At 48.6% G+C, this 23,165-nt stretch overlaps 1 protein-coding gene across 6 annotated transcripts in view; it reads right to left on the bottom strand.

Moving 5' to 3' along the window:
* The window catches only part of spega (striated muscle enriched protein kinase a), a 347,514-nt gene that overhangs the window by 219,514 nt on the left and 104,835 nt on the right, over window positions 1–23,165 (bottom strand). For all 6 annotated transcript variants that reach the window (XM_067986976.1, XM_067986975.1, XM_067986974.1 and 3 more), the window contains 3 exons: window positions 17,414–17,518; window positions 14,002–14,227; window positions 6,638–8,196 (listed from right to left, as the gene is read on the bottom strand). In XM_067986976.1, the coding sequence (XP_067843077.1) occupies window positions 6,638–8,196; window positions 14,002–14,227; window positions 17,414–17,518 (1,890 nt within the window). The remainder of the gene's footprint in view (window positions 1–6,637; window positions 8,197–14,001; window positions 14,228–17,413; window positions 17,519–23,165) is intronic.

Genomic DNA, 23,165 nt, shown 5'->3' on the forward strand with positions numbered 1-23,165 from the left:
AAATTGGAGGGTATGACATGATTGCTATTACTGAGACATGGCTGCAGGATGGTCAGGATTGGGAACTAAATATACCAGGTTATCAGGTCTACAGGAGAGATCGGGAAAATGGAAGAGGGGGAGGAGTAGCCTTAATGATTAGAGATGAAATCACTTCAATGATAAAGCGGGATATAACGAGAGGTAAGCAGCCAACAGAGACCATATGGGTTGAATTGAGAAATAGGAAAGGATCTAAGACTATAGTGGGAGTTGTATATAGGAGCCCTGGCAGCAGCTCTGAAGTGCTGGATTGCATAAATGCAGAGATTAGACGAGCGTATAAGAAAGGCATAGTGGTCTTAATGGGGGACTTTAACCTTCACATAGATTGGGAAAAGCAGACGAGCAACTGTCAGAAAGGTAGTGAATTTCTTGAGTGTGTCCGGGATAGTTTTGTACAGCAGTATGTCCTCGAGGCAACAAGGGGGCAAGCCATACTAGATTTAGTAATGAGTAATGAACCAGATTTAGTTAACAGCTTAACTGTGCGTGAACATCTATCCAGTATCGATCATAACATGATCGAGTTCAATGTAGTGTTTGAAAGGGAAAAAAGTGAATCAGCTGCTAAGATTCTAGACTTGGGCAAGGCCGACTTCAAAGGGATGAGACAGAGACTGTCCACAGTAAACTGGGCAAATCTGTTAATGGGTAAAACGACTGATCATCAATGGGAAATGTTTAAAGAAACATTTAACGTGATACAGAATCGGTTTATACCCCTGAGGGGCAAGAACTCTACTTGCCAAAAAAAACAGCCATGGACAACTAAAGAGGTAAGGGACAGTATAAGACATAAGGAAAGGGCATACAAAAAGGCAAAAAATGGCACAGATCCTGACGAATGGGAAAGATACAAAGATCAACAGAGGGTCACAAAACAGATAGTAAGAGCTACAAAAAGAGAGTATGACAAGAAACTCGCAAGGGATATCAAAACCAATATGAAGAACTTTTATAGTTATATCAGGAAAAAGAGGGTGGTCAGGAGCAGTGTTGGCCCCTTAAAAACTGAAAGTGAGGATATTGTCATTGACAATGGGGAAATGGCGGACATGTTGAACAATTACTTTGCGTCAGTATTTACAGCAGAAAAAGAAGATAGCATGCTGGAAATCCCAAGAAAACTAATATTGAATCGGGGACAGGGACTCGATAAAATTAACATAAGTAAAGCAACAGTAATGAAGAAAATAATAGCACTAAAGAGTGACAAATCCCCAGGACCAGATGGTTTCCATCCCAGGGTTTTAAAGGAAGTAGGTGAGCACATTGCAGATGCCCTAACTATAATCTTTCAAAGTTCTCCAGATTCAGGAACTGTCCCTCTGGATTGGAAAATTGCACATGTCACTCTGCTTTTTAAGAAAGGAGAGGGAGGGAAACCAAGGAATTATAGACCAGTTAGCCTAACATCTGTTGTGGGGGAAATGCTGGAGTCTATAATTAAGGATAGGGTGACTGAACACCTTGAGAATTTTCAGTTAATCAGAGAGAGCCAGCATGGATTTGTGAAAGGTAGGTCGTGCCTGACAAACCTGATTGAATTTTTTGAAGAGGTGACTAAAGTAGTGGACAGGGGAATGTCAATGGATGTTATTTATATGGACTTCCAGAAGGCATTTGATAAGGTCCCACATAAGAGACTGTTAGCTAAGATAGAAGCCCATGCAATCGAGGGAAAAGTACGGACTTGGTTAGGAAGTTGGCTGAGCGAAAGGCGACAGAGAGTAGGGATAATGGGAAGGTACTCACATTGGCAGGATGTGACTAGTGGAGTCCCGCAGGGATCTGTCTTGGAGCCTCAATTATTCACAATATTTATTAACGACTTAGATGAAGGCATAGAAAGTCTCATATCTAAGTTTGCCGATGACACAAAGATTGGTGGCATTGTAAGCAGTGTAGATGAAAACATAAAATTACAAAGCGATATTGATAGATTAGGTGAATGGGCAAAACTGTGGCAAATGGAATTCAATGTAGACAAATGTGAGGTCATCCACTTTGGATCAAAAAAGGATAGAACAGGGTACTTTCTAAATGGTAAAAAGTTAAAAACAGTGGATGTCCAAAGGGACTTCGGGGTTCAGGTACGTAGATCATTGAAGTGTCATGAACAGGTGCAGAAAATAATCAAGAAGGCTAATGGAATGCTGGCCTTTATATCTAGAGGACTAGAGTAGAAGGGGGCAGAAGTTATGCTGCAGCTATGCAAAACCCTGGTTAGACCACACCTGGAGTACTGTGAGCAGTTCTGGGAACCGCACCTTTGGAAGGACATATTGGCCTTGGAGGGAGTGCAGCGTAGGTTTACTAGAATGATACCCAGACTTCAAGGGTTAAGTTCCGAGGAGAGATTACACAAATTGGGGTTGTATTCTCTGGAGTTTCAAAGGTTAAGGGGTGATCTGATCGAAGTTTGTAAGATATTAAGGGGAATGGATAGGGTGGATAGAGAGAAACTATTTCTGCTGGTTGGGGATTCTAGGAGTAGGGGGCACAGTCTAAAAATTAGAGCCAGACCTTTCAGGAGCGAGATTAGAAAACATTTCTACACACAAAGGGTGGTAGAAGTTTGGAACTCTCTTCTGCAAACTGCAATTGATACCAGCTCAATTGCTAAATTTAAATGTGAGATAGATAGCTTTTTGGCAATCAAAGGTATTAAGGGATATGGGCCAAAGGCAGGTATATGGAGTTAGATCACAGATCAGCCATGATCTTATCAAATGGCGGAGCAGGCACGAGGGGCTGAATGGCCTACTCCTGTTCCTATGTTCCTAAAGTCACGGTAAAAGGAGAGGTAGTTGAGATACTGAATGGGCTAAAAATTGATAAAGAGGAGGTATAGAAAGTCTAGATGTACTTAAAGTACCTGGTCTGGATGGGATGGATCCTCGGTCGCTGAGGGAAGTAAGGGTGGAAGTTGCGGAGGGACTGGCCATAATCTTCCAATCATCCTTAGATATGGGGGTGGTGCCAGAGGACTGGAGAATTGCAAATGTTACACCCCTTGTTCAAAAAAGTGTGCAAGGATAAACCCAGCAACTACAGGCCAGTGGTGGGGAAGCTTTTAGAAATGATAATCTGGGATAGAATTAACAGTCACTTGGACAAGTGTGGGATTAATAAAGGAAAGCCAGCACGGATTTGTTAAAGGCAAATTGTGTTTAACTTGATTGAGTTTTTTGATGAGGTAACAGAGAGGGTCGATGAGGGCAATGCGGTTGATGTGGTGTATATGGACTTCCAAAAGGCATTTGATAAAGTGCCACATAATAGGCTTATCAGCAAAGTTGAAGTCCATGGAATAAAAGGGGCAATGGCAGCATGGATACAAAATTGGCTCAGTGATGGGAAACAGAGAGTAGTGGTGAACGGTTGTTTTTCGGACTGGAGGGAGGTGTACAGTGGTGTTCCCCAGGGGTCAGTGCTGGGACCACTGCTTTTCTTGATATATATTAATGACTTGGATTTGGGTGTACAGGGCACAATTTCAAAATTTGCAGACGACACAAAACTTGGAAGTGTAGTGAACAGTGATGATAGTGATAGACTTCAAGAGGATATAGACAGACTGGTGGAATGGGCGGACACGTGGCAGATGAAATTTAACGCAGAGAAGTGTGAATTGATACATTGCGGTAGGAAGAACGAGGAGAGGCAACATAAACTAAAGGGTACAATTCTAAAAGGGGTGCAGGAACAGAGAGATCTGGGGGGATATGTGCACAAATCATTGAAGGTGGCAGGGCAGGTTGAGAAAGCGGTTAAAAAAGCATATGGGATCCTGGGCTTTATAAATAGAGGCATAGAGTACAAAAGCAAGGAAGTTATGATGAACCTTTATAAAACACTGGTTCGGCCACAACTGGAGTATTGTGTCCAATTCTGGGCATCGCACTTTAGGAAGGATGTGAAGGCCTTAGAGAGGGTGCAGAAAAGATTTACTAGAATGATTCCAGGGATGAGGGGCTTCAGTTACGTGGATAGACTGGAGAAGCTGGGGTTGTTCTCCTTTGAGCAGGAACGGTTGCGAGGAGATTTGATAGAAGTGTTCAAAATCATGAGGGGTTTAAACAGAGTCGATAGAGAGAAACTGTTCCCATTGGCCAAAGGGTTGAGAACCAGAGGTTACAGATTTAAGGTGATTGGCAAAAGAACCAAAGGTGACATGAGGAAAAACTTTTTTACGCAGCGAGTGTTTATGATCTGGAATGCACTGCCCGAGGGGGTGGTGGAGGCAGATTCAATCATGGCCTTCAAAAGGGAATTGGATAAATACTTGAAGGGAAAAAATTTGCAGGGCAATGGGGAAAGAGCGGGGGAATGGGACTAACTGGATTGCTCTTTCGAAGATCCGGCACGGACTTGATGGGCCAAATGGCCTCCTTCTGTGCTGTAACCATTCTATGATCCTATGTGTACTACATTGAATGGGCCTCGACTGGGAGAAGTTGAAAATTATTTTGGAGTGACCATTGATTATTTCTGGCCAGTGTGAAGCAGTTCTCAATAAGGCAAATAGGATATCCCACTGTTTCCCATTGAGTATCTGCAGATATCTCACTATTTCCCAGTGAGTGTCTGCAGATATCCCACTATTTCCCAGTATCTGCAGATATCCCATTGTTTCCCAGTGAATAGCTGCAGATATTCCATATTTCCGAAGTATCCTGTACATATCCCAATGTTTCCCAGTGCATATCCTGTGTGTATTCCACAATTCCCAAGTGAGTATCCTGTGTGTATATCTCACTATTCCCCAGAGAGTATCCTATGTGTATATCTCACTATTCCCCAGTGAGTATCCTGTGTGTATATCTCACTGTTCCCCAGTGAGTATCCTGTGTGTATATCTCACTATTCCCCAGTGAGTATCCTGTGTGTATATCTCACTATTCCCCAGTGAGTATCCTGTGTGTATATCTCACTATTCCCCAGTGAGCATCCTGTGTGTATATCTCACTATTCCCCAGTGAGTATCCTGTGTATATCTCACTATTCCCCAGTGAGTATCCTGTGTATATCTCACTATTCCCCAGTGAGTATCCTGTGTTTATCTCACTGCTCCCCAGTGAGTATCCTGTGTGTATATCTCACTATTCCCCAGTGAGTATCCTGTGTGTATATCCCACTGTTCCCCAGTGAGTATCCTGTGTGCATATCCCACTATTCCCCAGTGAGTATCCTGTGTATATCTCACTATTCCCCGGTGAGTATCCTGTGTGTATATCTCACTATTCCCCAGTGAGTATCCTGTGTATATCCCACTATTCCCCAGTGAGTATCCTGTGTGTATATCCCAATATTCCTCAGAGTATCCTGTGTATATCCCACTATTCCCCAGTGAGTATCCTGTGTGTATATCCCACTATTCCCCAGTGAGTATCCTGTGTGTATATCCCACTATTCCCCAGAGAGTATCCTGTGTATATCTCACTATTCACCAGTGAGTATCCTGTGTATATCCCACTATTCCCCAGTGAGTATCCTGTGTGTATATCCCACTATTCCCCAGTGAGTATCCTGTGTGTATATCTCACTGTTCCCCAGTGAGTATCCTGTGTGTGTATCTCACTATTCCCCAGTGAGTATTCTGTGTGTATATCCCACTGTTCCCCAGTGAGTATCCTGTGTGCATATCTCACTATTCCCCAGTGAGTATCCTGTGTATATCTCACTATTCCCCAGTGAGTATCCTGTGTGTATATCCCACTATTCCCCAGTGAGTATCCTGTGTGTATATCTTACTATTCCCCAGTGAGTATCCTGTGTGTATATCCCACTGTTCCCCAGTGAGTATCCTGTGTATATCTTACTATTCCCCAGTGAGTATCCTGTGTGTATATCCCACTATTCCCCAGTGAGTATCCTGTGTGTATATCTCACTATTCCCCAGTGAGTATCCTGTGTGTATATCCCACTGTTCCCCAGTGAGTATCCTGTGTGCATATCTCACTATTCCCCAGTGAGTATCCTGTGTATATCTCACTATTCCCCAGTGAGTATCCTGTGTGTATATCCCACTGTTCCCCAGTGAGTATCCTGTGTGTATATCCCACTGTTCCCCAGTGAGTATCCTGTGTGCATATCTCACTATTCCCCAGTGAGTATCCTGTGTATATCTCACTATTCCCCAGTGAGTATCCTGTGTGTATATCCCACTGTTCCCCAGTGAGTATCCTGTGTGTATATCCCACTGTTCCCCAGTGAGTATCCTGTGTGCATATCTCACTATTCCCCAGTGAGTATCCTGTGTGTATCTCACTATTCCCCAATGAGTATCCTGTGTGTATCTCACTATTCCCCAGTGAGTATCCTGTGTGTATCTCACTATTCCCCAGTGAGTATCCTGTGTGTATATCCCATTATTCCCCAGTGAGTATCCTGTGTGTATATCCCACTGTTCCCCAGTGAGTATCCTGTGTTTATCCCACTATTCCCCAGTGGGTACCGTGTACATATCCCACAGTGCTCTGTGCGCGGCCCCCATTGCTGTTGCCATTGCTGTTAGTTTGGACAGCAAGTTATAAGGGTTAATTGCAGCCAGACTGCAGTTCCTCTACATTGCTCTGTCTTCCCTCCTTACCCATATCTGGCGAAGTGGGACGAGATTTCTTGGATTTCCCTCTGGTTGTTTTCCGGCTGGATTTTCCCCCAACTGGCGGTTTGGTCTCTCCTGTCAGATCCTCCATTTCGACATCCTCGTACCTTTTCTTTTCCCCGACGGTGAGCTTCAGGGGTACGTGTTCTGGAGTCACGGGACTCTTTGTGGCTTTGCTACTTGCACGGCTGAGGGGAGCAATGCCCAGTCTCGGGGCACTGTCTCCCAGCTCCAAATCCATAAACTGATCTGTCCCTTCCTTGTGCGAATCAGTGGGTGCCTTGGAAATGGGAGACGATGGTCTGCCTTGGTATTTGGAAGCTGCAACCACCCCAGGCTCATTTAGTGCAACCAAAGAGATGGCATTTGGTGCACGCGACTGTGAACTTGAAGTTTCCTTTTCTATCATTTCCACAACTAACTGGGGGCGAGTCTGAGGCCCAGCCTGGAGCTGTTGATTCTCAGGTGCCTGGGTTTCCAGATGGAGATCTCTCCTTCCCAACTCGTGGGCTTTCCCAGGGTTCGGTTGTTGAGCAATGTGATTGATCGCTGGTTGATGCGCTGGGGGCTTCTCTTTGCCGATCGATTCCAAGCCCTCGAACTCACCGGTGACGCAGACCGTGGCAAGGCTCCGCAGCAGGGGCTTACGTGGGACGGAGGAGAGGGCGGCCGCCGGCTGAGTCCTCTCGGGGCTCGGCCCCTGCAGCGTCGCCGTGGAGACGGGCTCGGCCCGGTGAACGGTGGCCCCCTTCCTGGCGGAGAGCTCCCGCTTCATGGCCCGTTCCAGCACCGGGGACCTCAGCAGCGGCTTCACCATGGAGCTCATGGCCGTCTTCTTGATGCGGTTCAGCTCCTCCGCGATCTTGAGCTCGATGTCGCGGGCCCGGTGGGCGTACTTACCCCGCTCGTCAAAGGAGGCCGCCTTCTGCTTGAACGCCGAGCGTCGCTGCCCAGCCTCGCCCCCACCCGTCCTGGAAGCCCCCCTCCCCTCGCCCTCCAGCAGGTCGGAGAAGGAGAACCTGCCCCTGCCGTCGCGCTGCTCCGTGTGGTCGAAGGACCGGGACTTGCGGAACCCCGGCCACGGCTGCCCGTCCGCCAGGTCGAAACTCCTCCGCCTCTCCGGGACGGTCTCGAAGTACCTCACCCGCTCGGAGATTCTGGAGCCCGGCTCGGAGGGAGTCGGCGATGCGTCGCCGCGCGAGCTGCCCCTCCGCTTCTGATCCGGGCCCGGGAGATGGTCGTCCGCAGCGGCCGCTACCTTGGCTTTCTTGACCATGTCCTCGAACTCCGCCGGCACCGTGTCCCTGTACTCGATGGGTGTCATGAGCTTCCGTCTCGGCGTCAATGGGGTCGTCGGCAGGGGCTGGCCAGCTCGGGCAGCTTTGGGACTTGCTGGCCGCGCTTTGATGGATGTGGGGGGGAGCCCGGGGGGTCTGGAGGCTGCTGGCTGCGTGCCCTGGTTCTGAGCCATGGCGTCCCACCTGTGGGCAGGTTCGAGGGTATTGTCGAGGTGACTGCGGACCAACGCGTTCTCACCAAGGTCCCTGTGAGCAAAGGAGCCAGAGATAAATTAAATTAAGTGCCTTCTCTGAGCAAAGGGGATCTCGGGTCATTCCTCACCAACATGCCACCAAAGGGGGAACTGCCCCCCTGTGCCCGCCTTGCATCTGTAGCCGTGCGGAATCTCGGTCCCTGAAATCCCGGGCAAAGGTGGAACGGGACTCCCGTGAGCCGACAGTGAAGGACACAGAACCGAGTCACATCCTGTGGACGGGATCATGAAAATACTCAAAGCAAGCGGCACCGCGTCCAAAGGCCCTTCAGAGGCTCCCACATCGCCCAGCCAGCGCATATCAGAGCGCCATGCGGATACTCCGCTAGAGGGACACCAGCCCTCGAGCTGGTGAGAGTTTGGTTGAACCCAACGAGGGTGTAATTGGTACAATTTTTAGGCTAGCCCAAGAACTACCCCAGGCATGCCCCCAAGATGTGGTGGGGGGGGGGGGGCAATGGAAGACCTGCCCATTATCCCCCCACCCCCAGACTGGAATCTGGGGCACAAGGTAAATGGGGCAGAAACCCAACGCATCCGGATTCTGCCCCAAATTCCAGTCCGTCCAACAGGCAACCTGCCCGCTCTCCAACCTCTCCGACCCCCGGGAATTTCAGGGGCCAGGTTTCTAAAACTTATTCCCAGTCCAGTCAACAACAGGCAGCAGCAGCTGCTTCACATCAATTACTGAGTCACGCACAGGAAGGGTCACTCCTGGGATCGAGGGTTAGATGGGGGAAGGTCACTCCTGGGATTGACGGTTAGATGGGGGAAGGTCACTCCTGGGATTGACTGTTAGATGGAGGAAGGTCACTCCTGGGATTGACGGTTAGATGGGGGAAGGTCACACCTGGGATCGAGGGTTAGATGGGGGAAGGTCACTCCTGGGATCGAGGGTTAGATGGGGGAAGGTCACTCCTGGGATCGACGGTTAGATGGGGGAAGGTCACTCCTGGGATTGACGGTTAGATGGGGGAAGGTCACTCCTGGGATCGACGGTTAGATGGAGGAAGGTCACTCCTGGGATCGAGGGTTAGATGGGGGAAGGTCACTCCTGGGATCGACGGTTAGATGGGGGAAGGTCACTCCTGGGATCGAGGGTTAGATGGGGGAAGGTCACTCCTGGGATCGAGGGTTAGATGGGGGAAGGTCACTCCTGGGATCGACGGTTAGATGGGGGAAGGTCACTCCTGGGATCGAGGGTTAGATGGGGGAAGGTCACTCCTGGGATCGAGGGTTAGATGGGGGAAGGTCACTCCTGGGATTGACGGTTAGATGGGGGAAGGTCACTCCTGGGATCGAGGGTTAGATGGGGGAAGGTCACTCCTGGGATCGAGGGTTAGATGGGGGAAGGTCACTCCTGGGATTGACGGTTAGATGGGGGAAGGTCACTCCTGGGATTGATGGTTAGATGGAGGAAGGTCACTCCTGGGATCAAGGGTTAGATGGGGGAAGGTCACTCCTGGGATCGAGGGTTAGATGGGGGAAGGTCACTCCTGGGATCGAGGGTTAGATGGGGGAAGGTCACTCCTGGGATCGAGGGTTAGATGGGGGAAGGTCACTCCTGGGATCGAGGGCTAGATGGGGGAAGGTCACTCCTGGGATCGAGGGTTAGATGGGGGAAGGTCACTCCTGGGATCGAGGGTTAGATGGGGGAAGGTCACTCCTGGGATTGACGGTTAGATGGGGGAAGGTCACTCCTGGGATTGACGGTTAGATGGAGGAAGGTCACTCCTGGGATCAAGGGTTAGATGGGGGAAGGTCACTCCTGGGATCGAGGGTTAGATGGGGGAAGGTCACTCCTGGGATCGAGGGTTAGATGGGGGAAGGTCACTCCTGGGATCGAGGGTTAGATGGGGGAAGGTCACTCCTGGGATCGAGGGTTAGATGGGGGAAGGTCACTCCTGGGATTGACGGTTAGATGGGGGAAGGTCACTCCTGGGATTGACGGTTAGATGGGGGAAGGTCACTCCTGGGATCGAGGGTTAGATGGGGGAAGGTCACTCCTGGGATCGAGGGTTAGATGGGGGAAGGGTCACTCCTGGGATTGACGGTTAGATGGGAGAAGGGTCACTCCTGGGATTGAAGGTTAGATGGGGGAAGGGTCACTCCTGGGGTTAACGGTTAGATGGGGGAAGGTCACTCCTAGAATTGACGGTTAGATGGTGGAAGGTCACTCCTGGGATCGAGGGTTAGATGGGGGAAGGGTCACGCCTGGGATCGATGGTTAGATGGGGGAAGGTCACTCCTGGGATCGAGGGTTAGATGGGGGAAGGTCACTCCTGGGATTGAGGGTTAGATGGGGGAAGGTCACTCCTAGAATTGAAGGTTAGATGGGGGAAGGGTCACGCCTGGGATCGAGGGTTAGATGGGGGATGGTCACTCCTGGGATTGAGGGTTAGATGGGGGATGGTCACTCCTGGGATCGAGGGTTAGATGGGGGAAGGGTCACTCCTGGGATTAATGGTTAGATGGGGGAAGGTCACTCCTGGAATTGACGGTTAGATGGGGGAAGGGTCACGCCTGGGATCGAGGGTTAGATGGGGGAAGGGTCACGCCTGGGATTGATGGTTAGATGGGGGAAGGTCACTCCTGGGATCAAGGGTTAGATGCGGGAAGGGTCACTCCTGGGATTAATGGTTAGATGGAGGAAGGTCACTCCTGGGATCGAGGGTCTCAAATTCAGCATTCCTGGGACTCAGGGATACATAGGGGAATTGTTACTCACAGGACCAAGAAACACATGGAGGAAGAGTCAACTGGGACCAAGGATGATGTGGAGAAAAGATCCCTCCTGGGACGGAGGGTCACATGGAGGAAGGGTCAACTGGGGCTGAGGGACACTGAGGATCACACAGCAGAGGTCACTCCTGCATCAAGGCCCCTAAAACCAGTGCAACGTTGAACAGTTGCAGGTTGTCCCCATCTCTGGCCCACGTGAGCCGTGCCCACTTCCACAGCCTGTGTCCCCAGCCAATGCTCAGTCCCAAATCTCCCAACTGTGTGGCCCCATCCTGATTCTTTCTCTCCTCTCTTGCTCCTAGAACTCTACTCAACATAACCAGAAGGCACAGGAAGCTCTCCAACCCACCAACCGTCCCAACCCACCAACTTTCTCCATCCTCTCAGAATCATACAATCCTACAGCACAGAAGGAGGCCATTCAGCCCATCATGCCTCTACTAGCTCCCTGAAAGAGCTGCCCAATTGGTCCCACCCTCTTGCTCTTTCACCAAAGCCCTGCAATTTTGTCCTTTTCAACTATTTATCCCATTCCCTTTTGAAAGTTATTATTGAATCTGCTTCCACCGCCCTTTCAGGCAGTGCATTCCAGATCATAACAACTCACTGCGTAAAAAGATGTCTCCTTATCTCCCCTCTGGCTTTTTTTGCCGATTATTTTAAATCTGTGTCCTCTGGTTACCGACCCTCCTGCCACTGGAAACAGTTTCTCCTTATTTACTCGATCAAAACCCTTCATAATTTTGAACACCTCTATCAAATCTCCCCTTAACCTTCTCTGTTTGAAGGAGAACAATCCCAGCTTCTCTTCTCTCAGTAACTAGACCTTCGATCTCCCCCAGTAGTGTGTCCGAGAAACTCTCCCTGCAAAACATCATGGTTACATGTGTGTGACCCTCCACGCTGTCTCGCTGTGCACTGGGTACCAACATGCCCACTTACCATCCTCTCTCGGTCTGACTGCTCTGACAGCATGAACTCTATGTCATTATGAATTGCGTCAGGGAACGACAACCCTTTACAGCCAATGAAGTACTTCTGAAGTGCAGTCACTGTTGTAATGTTGTAATGCGACAGCCAATTTGTGCACAGCAAGATCCCACCAACAGCAATGTGATAAATGACCAGACCGTCTGCTTTTAGTGATGTTGGTTGGGGAATAAATATTGACCGGTACGATGGGGAGAACTCTCCTGCTCTTCTTTGAAATAGTGGCCATGGGATCTTTGACGTCTACCGGAGAGGGCAGACGGGGCCTTCAGTTTAATGACTTGTCCAAAAGACGGCATCTCTGACAGTGCAGCACTCCCCTCAGCACTGCACCAGGAGTGCCGGCCTAGATTTTGTGCTCAGGTCTCTGGAGTGGGGACTTGAACCCACGACCTTCTGACTCAGAGGTGAGAGTGCGACGGCTGTCACTTAAAGTGGCAGAGGGTGGTGAAGGAATACGGGATCTCGTGGGAGGGACCCTGTGCAGTTCGAGTAAAGGCCTAGCACCAGACTCCATCAGTGGCACATCAGTGAACAATGACCCATTCAGTACATGTCACGCACACACACAGCACAAGGTGCAGGAGCAAGGTCGGTGAGGTCATGCAGGAGCTGGGTTTGGGAAGGCCTGTGATGTCCAGCGGACAGAGGAAAGAAATAAAAACATGGAAGAGGAAATCTGTGACAAAGGACCATTAACCATCAAAGCACTCGATTTCTTCATTTTAAGCCAACTTCACAAATGCTCCAGTCTGTGTTACAGTCTCACACTCAGCCCCCTGATCCTATCCCAGTACAGACTCTGTGTTATCGTCTCACACTCAGCTCCCTGTCCCCTATCCCAGTACAGACCCTGTGTTATAGTCTCACACTCAGCCCCCTGTCCCCTATCCCAGTACAGACCCTGTGTTATAGTCTCACACTCAGCTCTCTGTCCCCTATCCCAGTACAGACCCTGTGTTACAGTCTCACACTCAGCTCCCTGATCCTATCCCAGTACAGACCCTGTGTTATAGTCTCTCACTCAGCTCCCTGTCCCCTATCCCAGTACAGACCCTGTGTTATAGTCTCACACTCAGCTCCCTGTCCCCTATCCCAGTACAGACCCTGTGTTATAGTCTCACACTCAGCTCTCTGTCCCCTATCCCAGTACAGACCCTGTGTTACAGTCTCACACTCAGCTCCCTGATCCTATCCCAGTACAGACCCTGTGTTATAGTCTCTCACTCAGCTCCCTGTCCCCTATCCCAGTACAGACCCTGTGTTACAGTCTCTCACTCAGCTCCCTGTCCCCTATCCCAGTACAGACCCTGTGTTATAGTCTCACACTCAGCTCCCTGTCCCCTATCCCAGTACAGACCCTGTGTTATAGTCTCACACTCAGCTCCCTGTCCCCTATCCCAGTACAGACCCTGTGTTATAGTCTCACACTCAGCTCCCTGTCCCCTATCCCAGTACAGACCCTGTGCTATAATCTCACACTCAGCTCTCTGTCCCCTATCCCAGTACAGACCCTGTGTTATAATCTCACACTCAGCTCCCTGTCCCTATCCCAGAGTGTTATTAAAAGATGCCGAGTCGACCAAGAAATTGAGTTCTTCAAATGGTTAATGCAACTTAAAAGTTTGAAAAAACTACTAAAAAAGGAGAATGATAAAGAATAATTCGTACAAGATGACAATAAACAGGAAGGGAGTTGGTTCTAAAAATGTCTCCAAAATATGGGGGTGGGGGAAGAGAATGGAAAACCTGGGAAAAATGGAAATCACTCCCCCCCCCGAAAAGAAAGAGGTTTCCTTCTCGATGAGAATGTTTTGAGGAGGGGGTGGGAGGGCGGGGGGGGGGATGAGTTGACTCCATGAGGGGAGTGTGTACTTACGCAGGTATCGACAAGGCTTTTCCTCTATACAGGCTGAACATGCTCCCGTACGCATCGCTAGCAACAGACAGGCTCTCCTCTGACCCCCAGCTACTATAGGCCAGATTAGAACGGGACGCCCGAATCAGTGGCTCCACCCCCAGGTGCCTGATCCGAGCACTGACTGGCTGTGACGCGTCTGCTTGCCTGGCGCCCTCCGGTCCGGGACTGTCCTGGGCGAGGCTGCCACTGAGCCGATGCTGCACCTCCTTCTCCTCCTCCTCCTCCTCCTCCTCTCTTCCCGCCACGCTCCGACTCCCCGCTGGCGAATTCCGTCTTCCCGGGCGCTCCGTGGGCAGCGGCTGACGCGGGGCGGTATGCAGCGAGGAGGGCGTGCTCCCCGGGGTCGTGTCCATGAAACTCTCCAATTCGCCTTTAATCGGGAAGAAAAACAAAAAGGAGAGAGAGAAAAAAAAAAGTTAGCGAGGTGAGTTTCGGACTCTGAACCTTGGGAGGGGCCGCAGGAACGCTGGACGGTCGGGCACTGTGGTGGTTGTAAAGAAAGACTTGCGTTTGTATAGCGCCTTTCATGGCCTCGGGACGTCCCAAAGTGCTTTACAGCCAATGAGGTACTTTTTGAAGTGCGGTCACTGTTGTAATGTAGGAAACGTGGTGGCCAATTTGCGCACAGCAAGATCCCACAAACAGCAATGTGATAATGGCCAGATCGTCTGTTTTTTAGTGATGTTGGTTGAGGGATAAATATTGGCCCAGGACACGGGGGAGAACTCCCCCCTGCTCTTCTTCAAATAGTAACTATGGGATCTTTTACATCCATCCAACAGGGCAGATGGGCCCTCGGTTTAAAGTCTCATCCGAAAGACAGCATCTCTGACAGTGCAGCACTCCCTCAGTACTGGCACTGGGAGTGTCGGCCTGGATTATGGGCTCCAGTCTTTGGAGTGGGGACTTGAACCCACGACCTTCTGACTCAGAGGCAAGAGCCAAGGCTGACACCTTAAAAGGTGAAGGAAGAAAGACCTGGTTGACTCGTAACTGCTCTCTGAGATGTCCTAGCGAGCCCCTCAGTTATATCAAACCACCGCAAAGAATTTCAGTGGTTCAAGAAGGCGGCCCACCTCAGGGCAACTACGGGTGGGCAATAAATGCCCTCGGGATTACTACGGACGATGAGGTCAAATCAAAAGGAATGACAGGTTATTCCAATAAGGGAAGTGCAAACATTAAGGTCACACAAATCAGAGACTTCAACCAACCCAGTATAAATTTGGAACACCCAAGCAGGCTGGAATCTGAGCTAGCGAATGTAATACTTGACTGTTTTCTGACCCAGTGCTTTCGGGATGGCATGGACGGTAACCTTGTAATGAGAACTGACCCAGATTGCACATTGGGACTGGAAGTAATCGCACTTCTGGGTAACATGATTAAACCTGACACGATCTGGGATACACCAATGCAGCGAAATAATACCCAGGTAAACAACATTGAAAGGGCCAACTTCAAGTAGGCGAGGGAAGAGCTTCAACAGTTTGGCTGGGGTGTAACCTCATTAAAACATATAAAATTCTGACAGGGCTCGACAGACTGGATGCAGGGAGGATGTTTCCCCTGGCTGGGGGGGATCCAGAACGAGGGGTCACAGTCTCAGGATACGGGGTAGGACATTTAGGACTGAGATGAGGGGAAATTTCTTCACTCAGAGGATGGTGAACCTGTGGAATTCTCTACCACAGAAGGCTGTGGAGGTCAAGAGACTGAATATCTTTAAGAAGGAGCTAGATAGATTTCTAGACACAAAAGGCATCAAGGGGTATGGGGAGAGAGCGGGAATATGGTATTGAGATAGAGGATCAGCCATGATCATATTGAATGGTGGAGCAGGCTCGAAGGGCCGAAAGGCCTACCCCTGCACCTGTTCTCTCTGTTTCTATGTAATACTCAAGAATACCTCGATTACAGACATAGGAACAGGAGCCTGTTCCGCCGTTCAATTAGATTGTGGTCGATCTGTATCTTAACTCCATTTACCCGCCTTGGTTCCCTAACCCTTAATCCCCTTACCCAACAAAAATCGATCAATCTCAGTTTTGAAATTTTCAATTGACCCCCAGCCTCAGCAGCTTTTTGGGGGAGAGAGTTCCAGATTTCCACTCCCCTTTGTGTGAAGAAGTGCTTCCTGACATCACCCCTGAACGGCCTGGCTCTAATTTTAAGGTTCTGCCCCCTTGTTCTGGACTCCCCCCACCAGAGGAAATAGTTTCTCTCTATCGACCCTATCAAATCCTTTAATCATCTTAAACACCTCAATTAGACAGGACAAATGGAATGCCTTTAAAGGACGTTCTGCTGAAGATACGGAATATGTAACACATGGTCAGTGTGATCTCCTGGACTGGTTTCGATTGACAGAGGGGGTCGGAGAGGAATTTTCCAGGGTATTTTTTCCCTTATTGGCCCTGGGATTTTTTCCCTGTTTTTTTTTTTTTGCTTTGCTGTGAGGGTGGGGAGAGAGGATGGGGGTGTGGGGGAAGGGGGAGGCGTTGGGAAGTGTCTAGTCGTGATGGTCCAGTCATCACGGTGTGGGGAAAGCTTGATGGACCAGCTGGTCTTCTCCTGCCCGTCAACTCCGTACGATTGTACGTTCATACCAAGGACTAATAATGCAGATTAAAGAAACCTGACCCTAAATATATTGATATGGCAATGCAAAGAGAAATAAGAACAAACTCTATCAAGACTGTATTCGGGGGCGGGGGGGGGGGGAAACATTGGGAATTCTGGTATCACCAGACTTGTAAAAAGAAACGGTGGGCAGAGGGACAAAGAGGGAGCAAGAGATGAGCAGAATTGTAAAAGCCCAATGCAGTAAGTAGCTCTTCCAGTATGGTAACAGGAAGAGAGTTATCAAATAGGAGATGTGAACCCTTTAAGATGCAAATTGGTTTGTTACTGAGGAGGAGGAACAACAGCAACTTGCATTTATATAGCGCCTTTAACGTAGTAAAACGTCCCAAGGTGCTTCACAGGAACGATTATCAAACAAAATTTGACACCGAGCCACACAAGGAAATATTAGGACAGGTGACCAAAAGCCTAGTCAAATAGGTACGTTTTAAGGAGTGTCTTAGAGGGGGAGAGAGAGGGAGAGAGAGACGGAGAGGTTTAGGGAGGGAATTCCAGAGCTTCGGGCTTAGGCAGCTGAAGTCACGGCCGCCAATGGTGGAGTGATGAAAATCGGAGATGCACAACAGGTCGGAATTGGAGGAGCGCAGAGATCTCGGAGGGTTGTAGGGCTGGAGGAGGTTACAGAGATAGAGAGGGGGCGAGGACATGGAGGGATTCGAAAATAAGGATGAGAATTTTAAAATCAAGGCGTTCCCGGACCGGATGCGGGTTAGGATACGGGCAGCAGAGTTTTAGATGGATCGAACCATCACACTGCACGGCATTGTTTTGACTATACGGGTGCTCAGAGATGGAGGGCCCTGTACAGCTCAGGCCCGATCGACGCTCGCCTCAGAGTTGCACGCACTTGCTCCGTAGGTCCTCGTGGCCAGGAGGGATGCCCTCTGAGGATAGAAACCACCGCACCTACCTGCAGGCACTCTTTGGACAGCCCGTTGCTGAGGACCGAGGAATTCCTCCGAGGGCTCCGTCTTCTGCGCTTCAAACGTCTCCTCTTCACCACATTCCTCCGAGTCTGGATGGAAATAAGAATCTTCAGTGTTAGGGGAAAAAAAGAATTTATGGGTGCAAAGAAGATGGGGCTACAGTCAAGGCGATGGACTCCCCTTTGTTGGGGGACTGGGGAGGAGAGAGGGGGAAATAACACTTTTACATCAAGTTACACAGAGTCTACAGCACAGAAACAGGCCATTCGGCCCAACAGATGTACGCTGGTGTTTATGCTCCACACGAGCCTCCTCCCTCCCTACTTCATCTCACCCTATCAGCAGATCCTTCTATTCCTTTCTCCCTCATGTGTTTATCCAGCTTCCTCAACTACTCCTTGTGGGAGCGAGTTCCACATTCTCACCACTCTCTGGGTAAAGAAGTTTCTCCTGAATTCCCTATCGGATTTATTAGTGACTATCTTATATTTATGACCTCTAGTTCTGGTCTCCCCCAACAAGTGGAAACATTTTCTCTACATCTACCCTATCAAACCCTTTCATTATCTTAAAGACCTCTATCAGGTCACCTCTCAGCCTTCTCTTTTCTTGAGAAAAGAGCCCCAGCCTGTTCAGTCTTTCCTGATAGCTATAACCTCTCAGTTCTGGTATCATCCTAGTAAATCTTTTTTGCACCTTCTCCAGTGCCTCTATACCATATTTATAATACGGAGACCAGAACTGTTCACAATACTCCCAGTGTGGTCTAACCAAGGTTCTATACAAGTTTAACATAACTTCTCTGCTTTTCAATTCTATCCCTCTAGAAATGAACCCCAGTGCTTGGTTTTCTTTTTTTTGTGGCCTTATTAACCCATGCCGCTACTTTTAGTGATTTGTGTATCTATACCCACAGATCTCTCTGCTTCTCTCTCCCGTTTAGTCTCTTATTTTCCAAGCAGTGGGGCCTCCTTATTCATCCTGCCAAAATGTACCACCTCACACTTATTTATATTGAAATTCATTTGCCAATTGCAGGCCCATTCTGCAAGTTTATTAATGTCCTTTTGAATTTTGTCACAGTCCTCCTCAGTATTAACTACACCTCCCACCTTTTGCATTACTCTCCCTTGAGGAAGATTGCTCCCCTCCACCGAGGCACTTCAGCAGTAACTTGCTCCAGCAACCTGCCGCCCGCCATCATACCGGCTACAGAAAGGCCACCCCTGATCCGTACAATTCCAACTGGAAGCCTGTAGTTACCATGGCTTCCACCAAGAACAAGAGAGACAACCTCAAACCTAAATGACCTATTCAAACATGCCCTCAGGCGGAAAGGGCTTAGACGCCAAAGAATTTAGACTCCAAACTCAACTTTATTGGAAAATATTGGAGTGGGCTCATAGGCTGCCGCCATATTGGAATAATGTGATCAAGCTGTTCAATCAAGTCTCCTTGATGTAAACCCACGGTAACAGTTTTGATAGCCAGACGACTGATTCGATATTCAAACTAATTTTCATAGCAATTCTCTGTCTCATTATTCCCTCTCTCTAACATTTTCTTTCCATCCTTTGTCTATCCCCTTTCCTTTTCTCCCTTCTATTTTTTCTTCTGCTCTTTGTCCTTCTCTATCTCTCCCTACGCAAGCTGTCTCAGTCTGACTCACACAAGCTGTATCTCTTGCTCTGATCGTCCTGTCAGTCTTTCCCTCCATTTCTCTCTGTCTTCTTCTGTCATTCTCTCCCTCCCTCGTGCTCTCTCTCCCTCCGTCACGTTGCGTTTGTCTCCGTCTCCCCCTCACACTCTTTCTCTCATGCTCTCTCTTTCCCCGTCACCATCTCCCTCATGTTCTGACTCTCCCTCCCTCTATCTCTCTGCATTCTTCCCACCCGCTCTTCCCCCCCTCCCTCAGACTCCCTCTCAAGTCTGTTTTTCTCTTGTGCATTCTCTCTCTCTGTCCCTCGTGCTGTTTTCTTTCTTCCGTTAAATTAATAATTTATAGAAATATCAATAAGTTTGTGGGAGTAGAGGATGTCAGGGAACGAGGGCCTCTCCAAATACTGAGCGAGGATTGCACGTGTGTTATAGACTGTCCGACAGCTTCATCTAAGTCAGAGACGGGTCCCATTAATTGCAGGGACACCACACTCTGGACTCCCCTCTGGGAGCTATGACTTGGAGCTGCTTGAATTGAAATCCTCAATGTGTGTTGCTCCTTAACCCTGCTGTTTCCAAGCTGCTACTCCCTCAAATTTCTACTTTCTAAATGGTGAGAAGATGGGAACTGTGGAGGAGCAGAGAGATTTCGGGGTCCAAGTACAGGAATCACTAAAACCTCGTGGACAGGTACAAAAAAATAATTAAAACGGCTAATGGAATGTTGGCCTTTATCTCAAGAAGGCTGGAATACAAATGGGTGGAAGTGATGTTACAGTTATATAAAGCTCTGGTCAGATCCCATCTGGAGACTGCGTTCAGTTCTGGGCACCGCACCTCAGGAAGGATATATTGGCCTTGGAGGGGGTGCAGCGCAGATTCACCTGGTTGAAACCAGGGCTGAAAGGGTTAAATTATGAGGACAGTTTGCATAGACTAGGCTTGTATTCCCTCAAGTACAGAAGATTAAGGGGTGATCTTATTGAGGTGTTTAAGATGATTAAAGGAGTTGATAGGGTAGATAGGGAGAAACTATTTCCTCTGGTGGGGAGTTATAGAAATGTAGGAACAGGAGGAGGCCATTCAGCCCCTCAAGATTGTTCCGCCATTCAATTAGATCACGGCTGATCAGTATCTTAACACCATTTACCTGTCTTGGTTCCGTAACCCTTAATCCCCTCACCCAACAAAAAAATTCCATCAATCTCAGTTTTGAAATTTTCAATTGACCCCCAGCCTCAACAGCTTTTTGGGGGGAGAGAGTTCCAGATTTCCACTCCCCTTTGTGTGAAGAAGTGCTTCCTGACATCACTCCCAAAAGGCCTAACTCTAATTTTAAGGTTATGCCCCCTTGTTCTGGAAGGGGAGTGGAAATCTGGAACTCTCTCCCTCAAAAAGCTGTTGAGGCTGGTGGTTAATTGAAAATTTCATAAGAACATAAGAAATAGGAGCAGGAGTAGGCCATTCGGCCCCTCGAGCCTGCTCCCCCGTTCAATCAGATCATGGCTGATCTTCGACCTCATGATGTCCCAAAGCGCTTTGCAGCCAATGAAATACTTTTGAAGTGTAGTCACTGCTGTAATGTAGGAAATGTGGCAGACAATTTGCGCACAGCAAGATCCCACAAAAAGCAATGTGAAAATGACCGGATCATCTGTTTTAGTGGTGTTGGTTGAGGGATAAATATTGACCCAGGACACCGGGGAGAACTCCCCTGCTCTTCTTCGAAATGGTGTCGTGGGATCTTTCACGTCCACCTGAGAGGGCAGACGGGGCCTCGGTTTAATATCTCATCCGAAAGGCAGCACGCCCTCAGTACTGCACTGAGCCCAAGGGCACTCAGACCAGCTGGGGCAGCCCCCTGAATGCTCTGCCTGTTATCCCTCGGTTGGTAAACACGCAGAAAGCGCGGCTGACTCCGCGATCACACAAAAACAGCTGATCTCCGCGCTGCTTCCCGACGATTCCTCTCCGTGCCACATCTTCTCCACCATTCCGACTTTATTCCCACCAATTTCGTACTCCTCAGATAGATTGATATAGGAACACAGGAACAGGAGTAGGCCATTCAGCCCCTCGTGCCTGCTCCACCATTTGTTAAGATCATGGCTGATCTGTGATCTCGCTCCATATACCTGCCTTTGGCCCATATCCCTTAATACCTTTGGTTGCCAAAAAGCTATCTATCTCAGATTTAAATTTAGCAATTGAGCTAGTATCAATTGCCATTTGCAGAAGAGAGTTCCAAACTTCTACAAACCTTTGTGTGTAGAAATGTTTTCTAATCTCACTCCTGAAAGGTCTGGCTCTAATTTTTAGACTGTGCCCCCTACTCCTAGAATCCCCAACCAGTGGAAATAGTTTCTCTCTATCCACCCTATCCATTCCCCTTAATATCTTATAAACTTCGATCAGATCACCCCTTAACCTTCGAAACTCCAGAGAATACAACCCCCTCGTAACTTAACCCTTGAAGTCTGGGTATCATTCTAGTAAACCTACGCTGCACTCCCTCCAAGGCCAATATGTCCTTCCGAAGGTGCGGTGCCCAGAACTGCTCACAGTACTCCAGGTGCGGTCTAACCAGGGTTTTGTATAGCTGCAGCATAACTTCTGCCCCCTTGTACTCCAGTCCTCTCGATATAAAGGCCAACATTCCATTTGCCTTCTTGATTATTTTCTGCACCTGTTCATGACACTTCAATGATCTATGACCCTGAACCCCTAAGTCCCTTTGGACATCCACTGTTTTTAACTTTTTACCATTTAGAAAGTACCTTGTTCTATCCTTTTTTGATCCAAAGTGGATGACCTCACATTTGTCTACATTGAATTCCATTTGCCACAGTTTTGCCCATTCACCTAATCTATCAATATCGCTTTGTAATTTTATGTTTTCATCCACACTGCTTACAATGCCACCAATCTTTGTGTCATCGGCAAACTTAGATATGAGAATTTCTATGCCTTCATCTAAGTCGTTAATAAATATTGTGAATAATTGAGGCCCCAAGACAGATCCCTGCGGGACTCCACTAGTCACATCCTGCCAATGTGAGTACCTTCCCATTATCCCTACTCTCTGTCGCCTTTCGCTCAGCCAACTTCCTAACCGAGTCCGTACTTTTCCCTCGATTCCATGGGCTTCTATCTTAGCTAACAGTCTCTTATGTGGGACCTTATCAAATGCCTTCTGGAAGTCCATATAAATAACATCCATTGACATTCCCCTGTCCACTACTTTAGTCACCTCTTCAAAAAATTCAATCAGGTTTGTCAGGCACGACCTACCTTTCACAAATCCATGCTGGCTCTCTCTGATTAACTGAAAATTCTCGAGGTGTTCAGTCACCCTATCCTTAATTATAGACTCCAGCATTTTCCCCACAACAGATGTTAGGCTAACTGGTCTATAATTCCCCGGTTTCCCTCTCTCTCCTTTCTTAAAAAGTGGAGTGACATGTGCAATTTTCCAATCCAGAGGGACAGTTCCTGAATCTAGAGAACTTTGCAAAATATGACATTTTACAGCACAGGGGAAGGCCATTCGGCTCTTTGTGCCTGTGCCGGCTCTTTGAAAGAACTGTCCAATAAGTCCCACTCCCTCCTACTCTGATAGAATCGATCCACATTGGACAGAAATAATATTTAAATATTGGGAGATGATTCAGCTCTTAATCTCAAGGTCTGGGATTTCCATTCATTGGTCTCTTGGAGTTTTAAGGAACCCTCCCCAATTGTCTGAACTTAATTTGATACTCCCAGCATTCTGGATTATTCAACCTTAAAATCGCTTTCACAAGATGGGTTTGGATGGAGTAGGTAGCTCCGATCGTGCCACAACACCATCTTTCTGTCCCAGCTTTGACATCCATCTGAATAGGAACTCGGTTTAGCATAGAGGCAGGTAGTCAGCCTTAGCTTTAACATCTCATCCGAAGGACGGCATCTCCAACAGTGCAGCACACCCTCAGTACTGCCCCTCCGACAGTACAGCGCTCCCTCGGTACTGCCCCTCCGACGGTGCAGCGCTCCCTCGGTACTGCCCCTCCGACGGTGCAACGCTCCCTCGGTACT

Source organism: Heptranchias perlo, chromosome 7, assembly GCF_035084215.1.
Source record: "Heptranchias perlo isolate sHepPer1 chromosome 7, sHepPer1.hap1, whole genome shotgun sequence".
NCBI lineage: Eukaryota > Metazoa > Chordata > Chondrichthyes > Hexanchiformes > Hexanchidae > Heptranchias > Heptranchias perlo.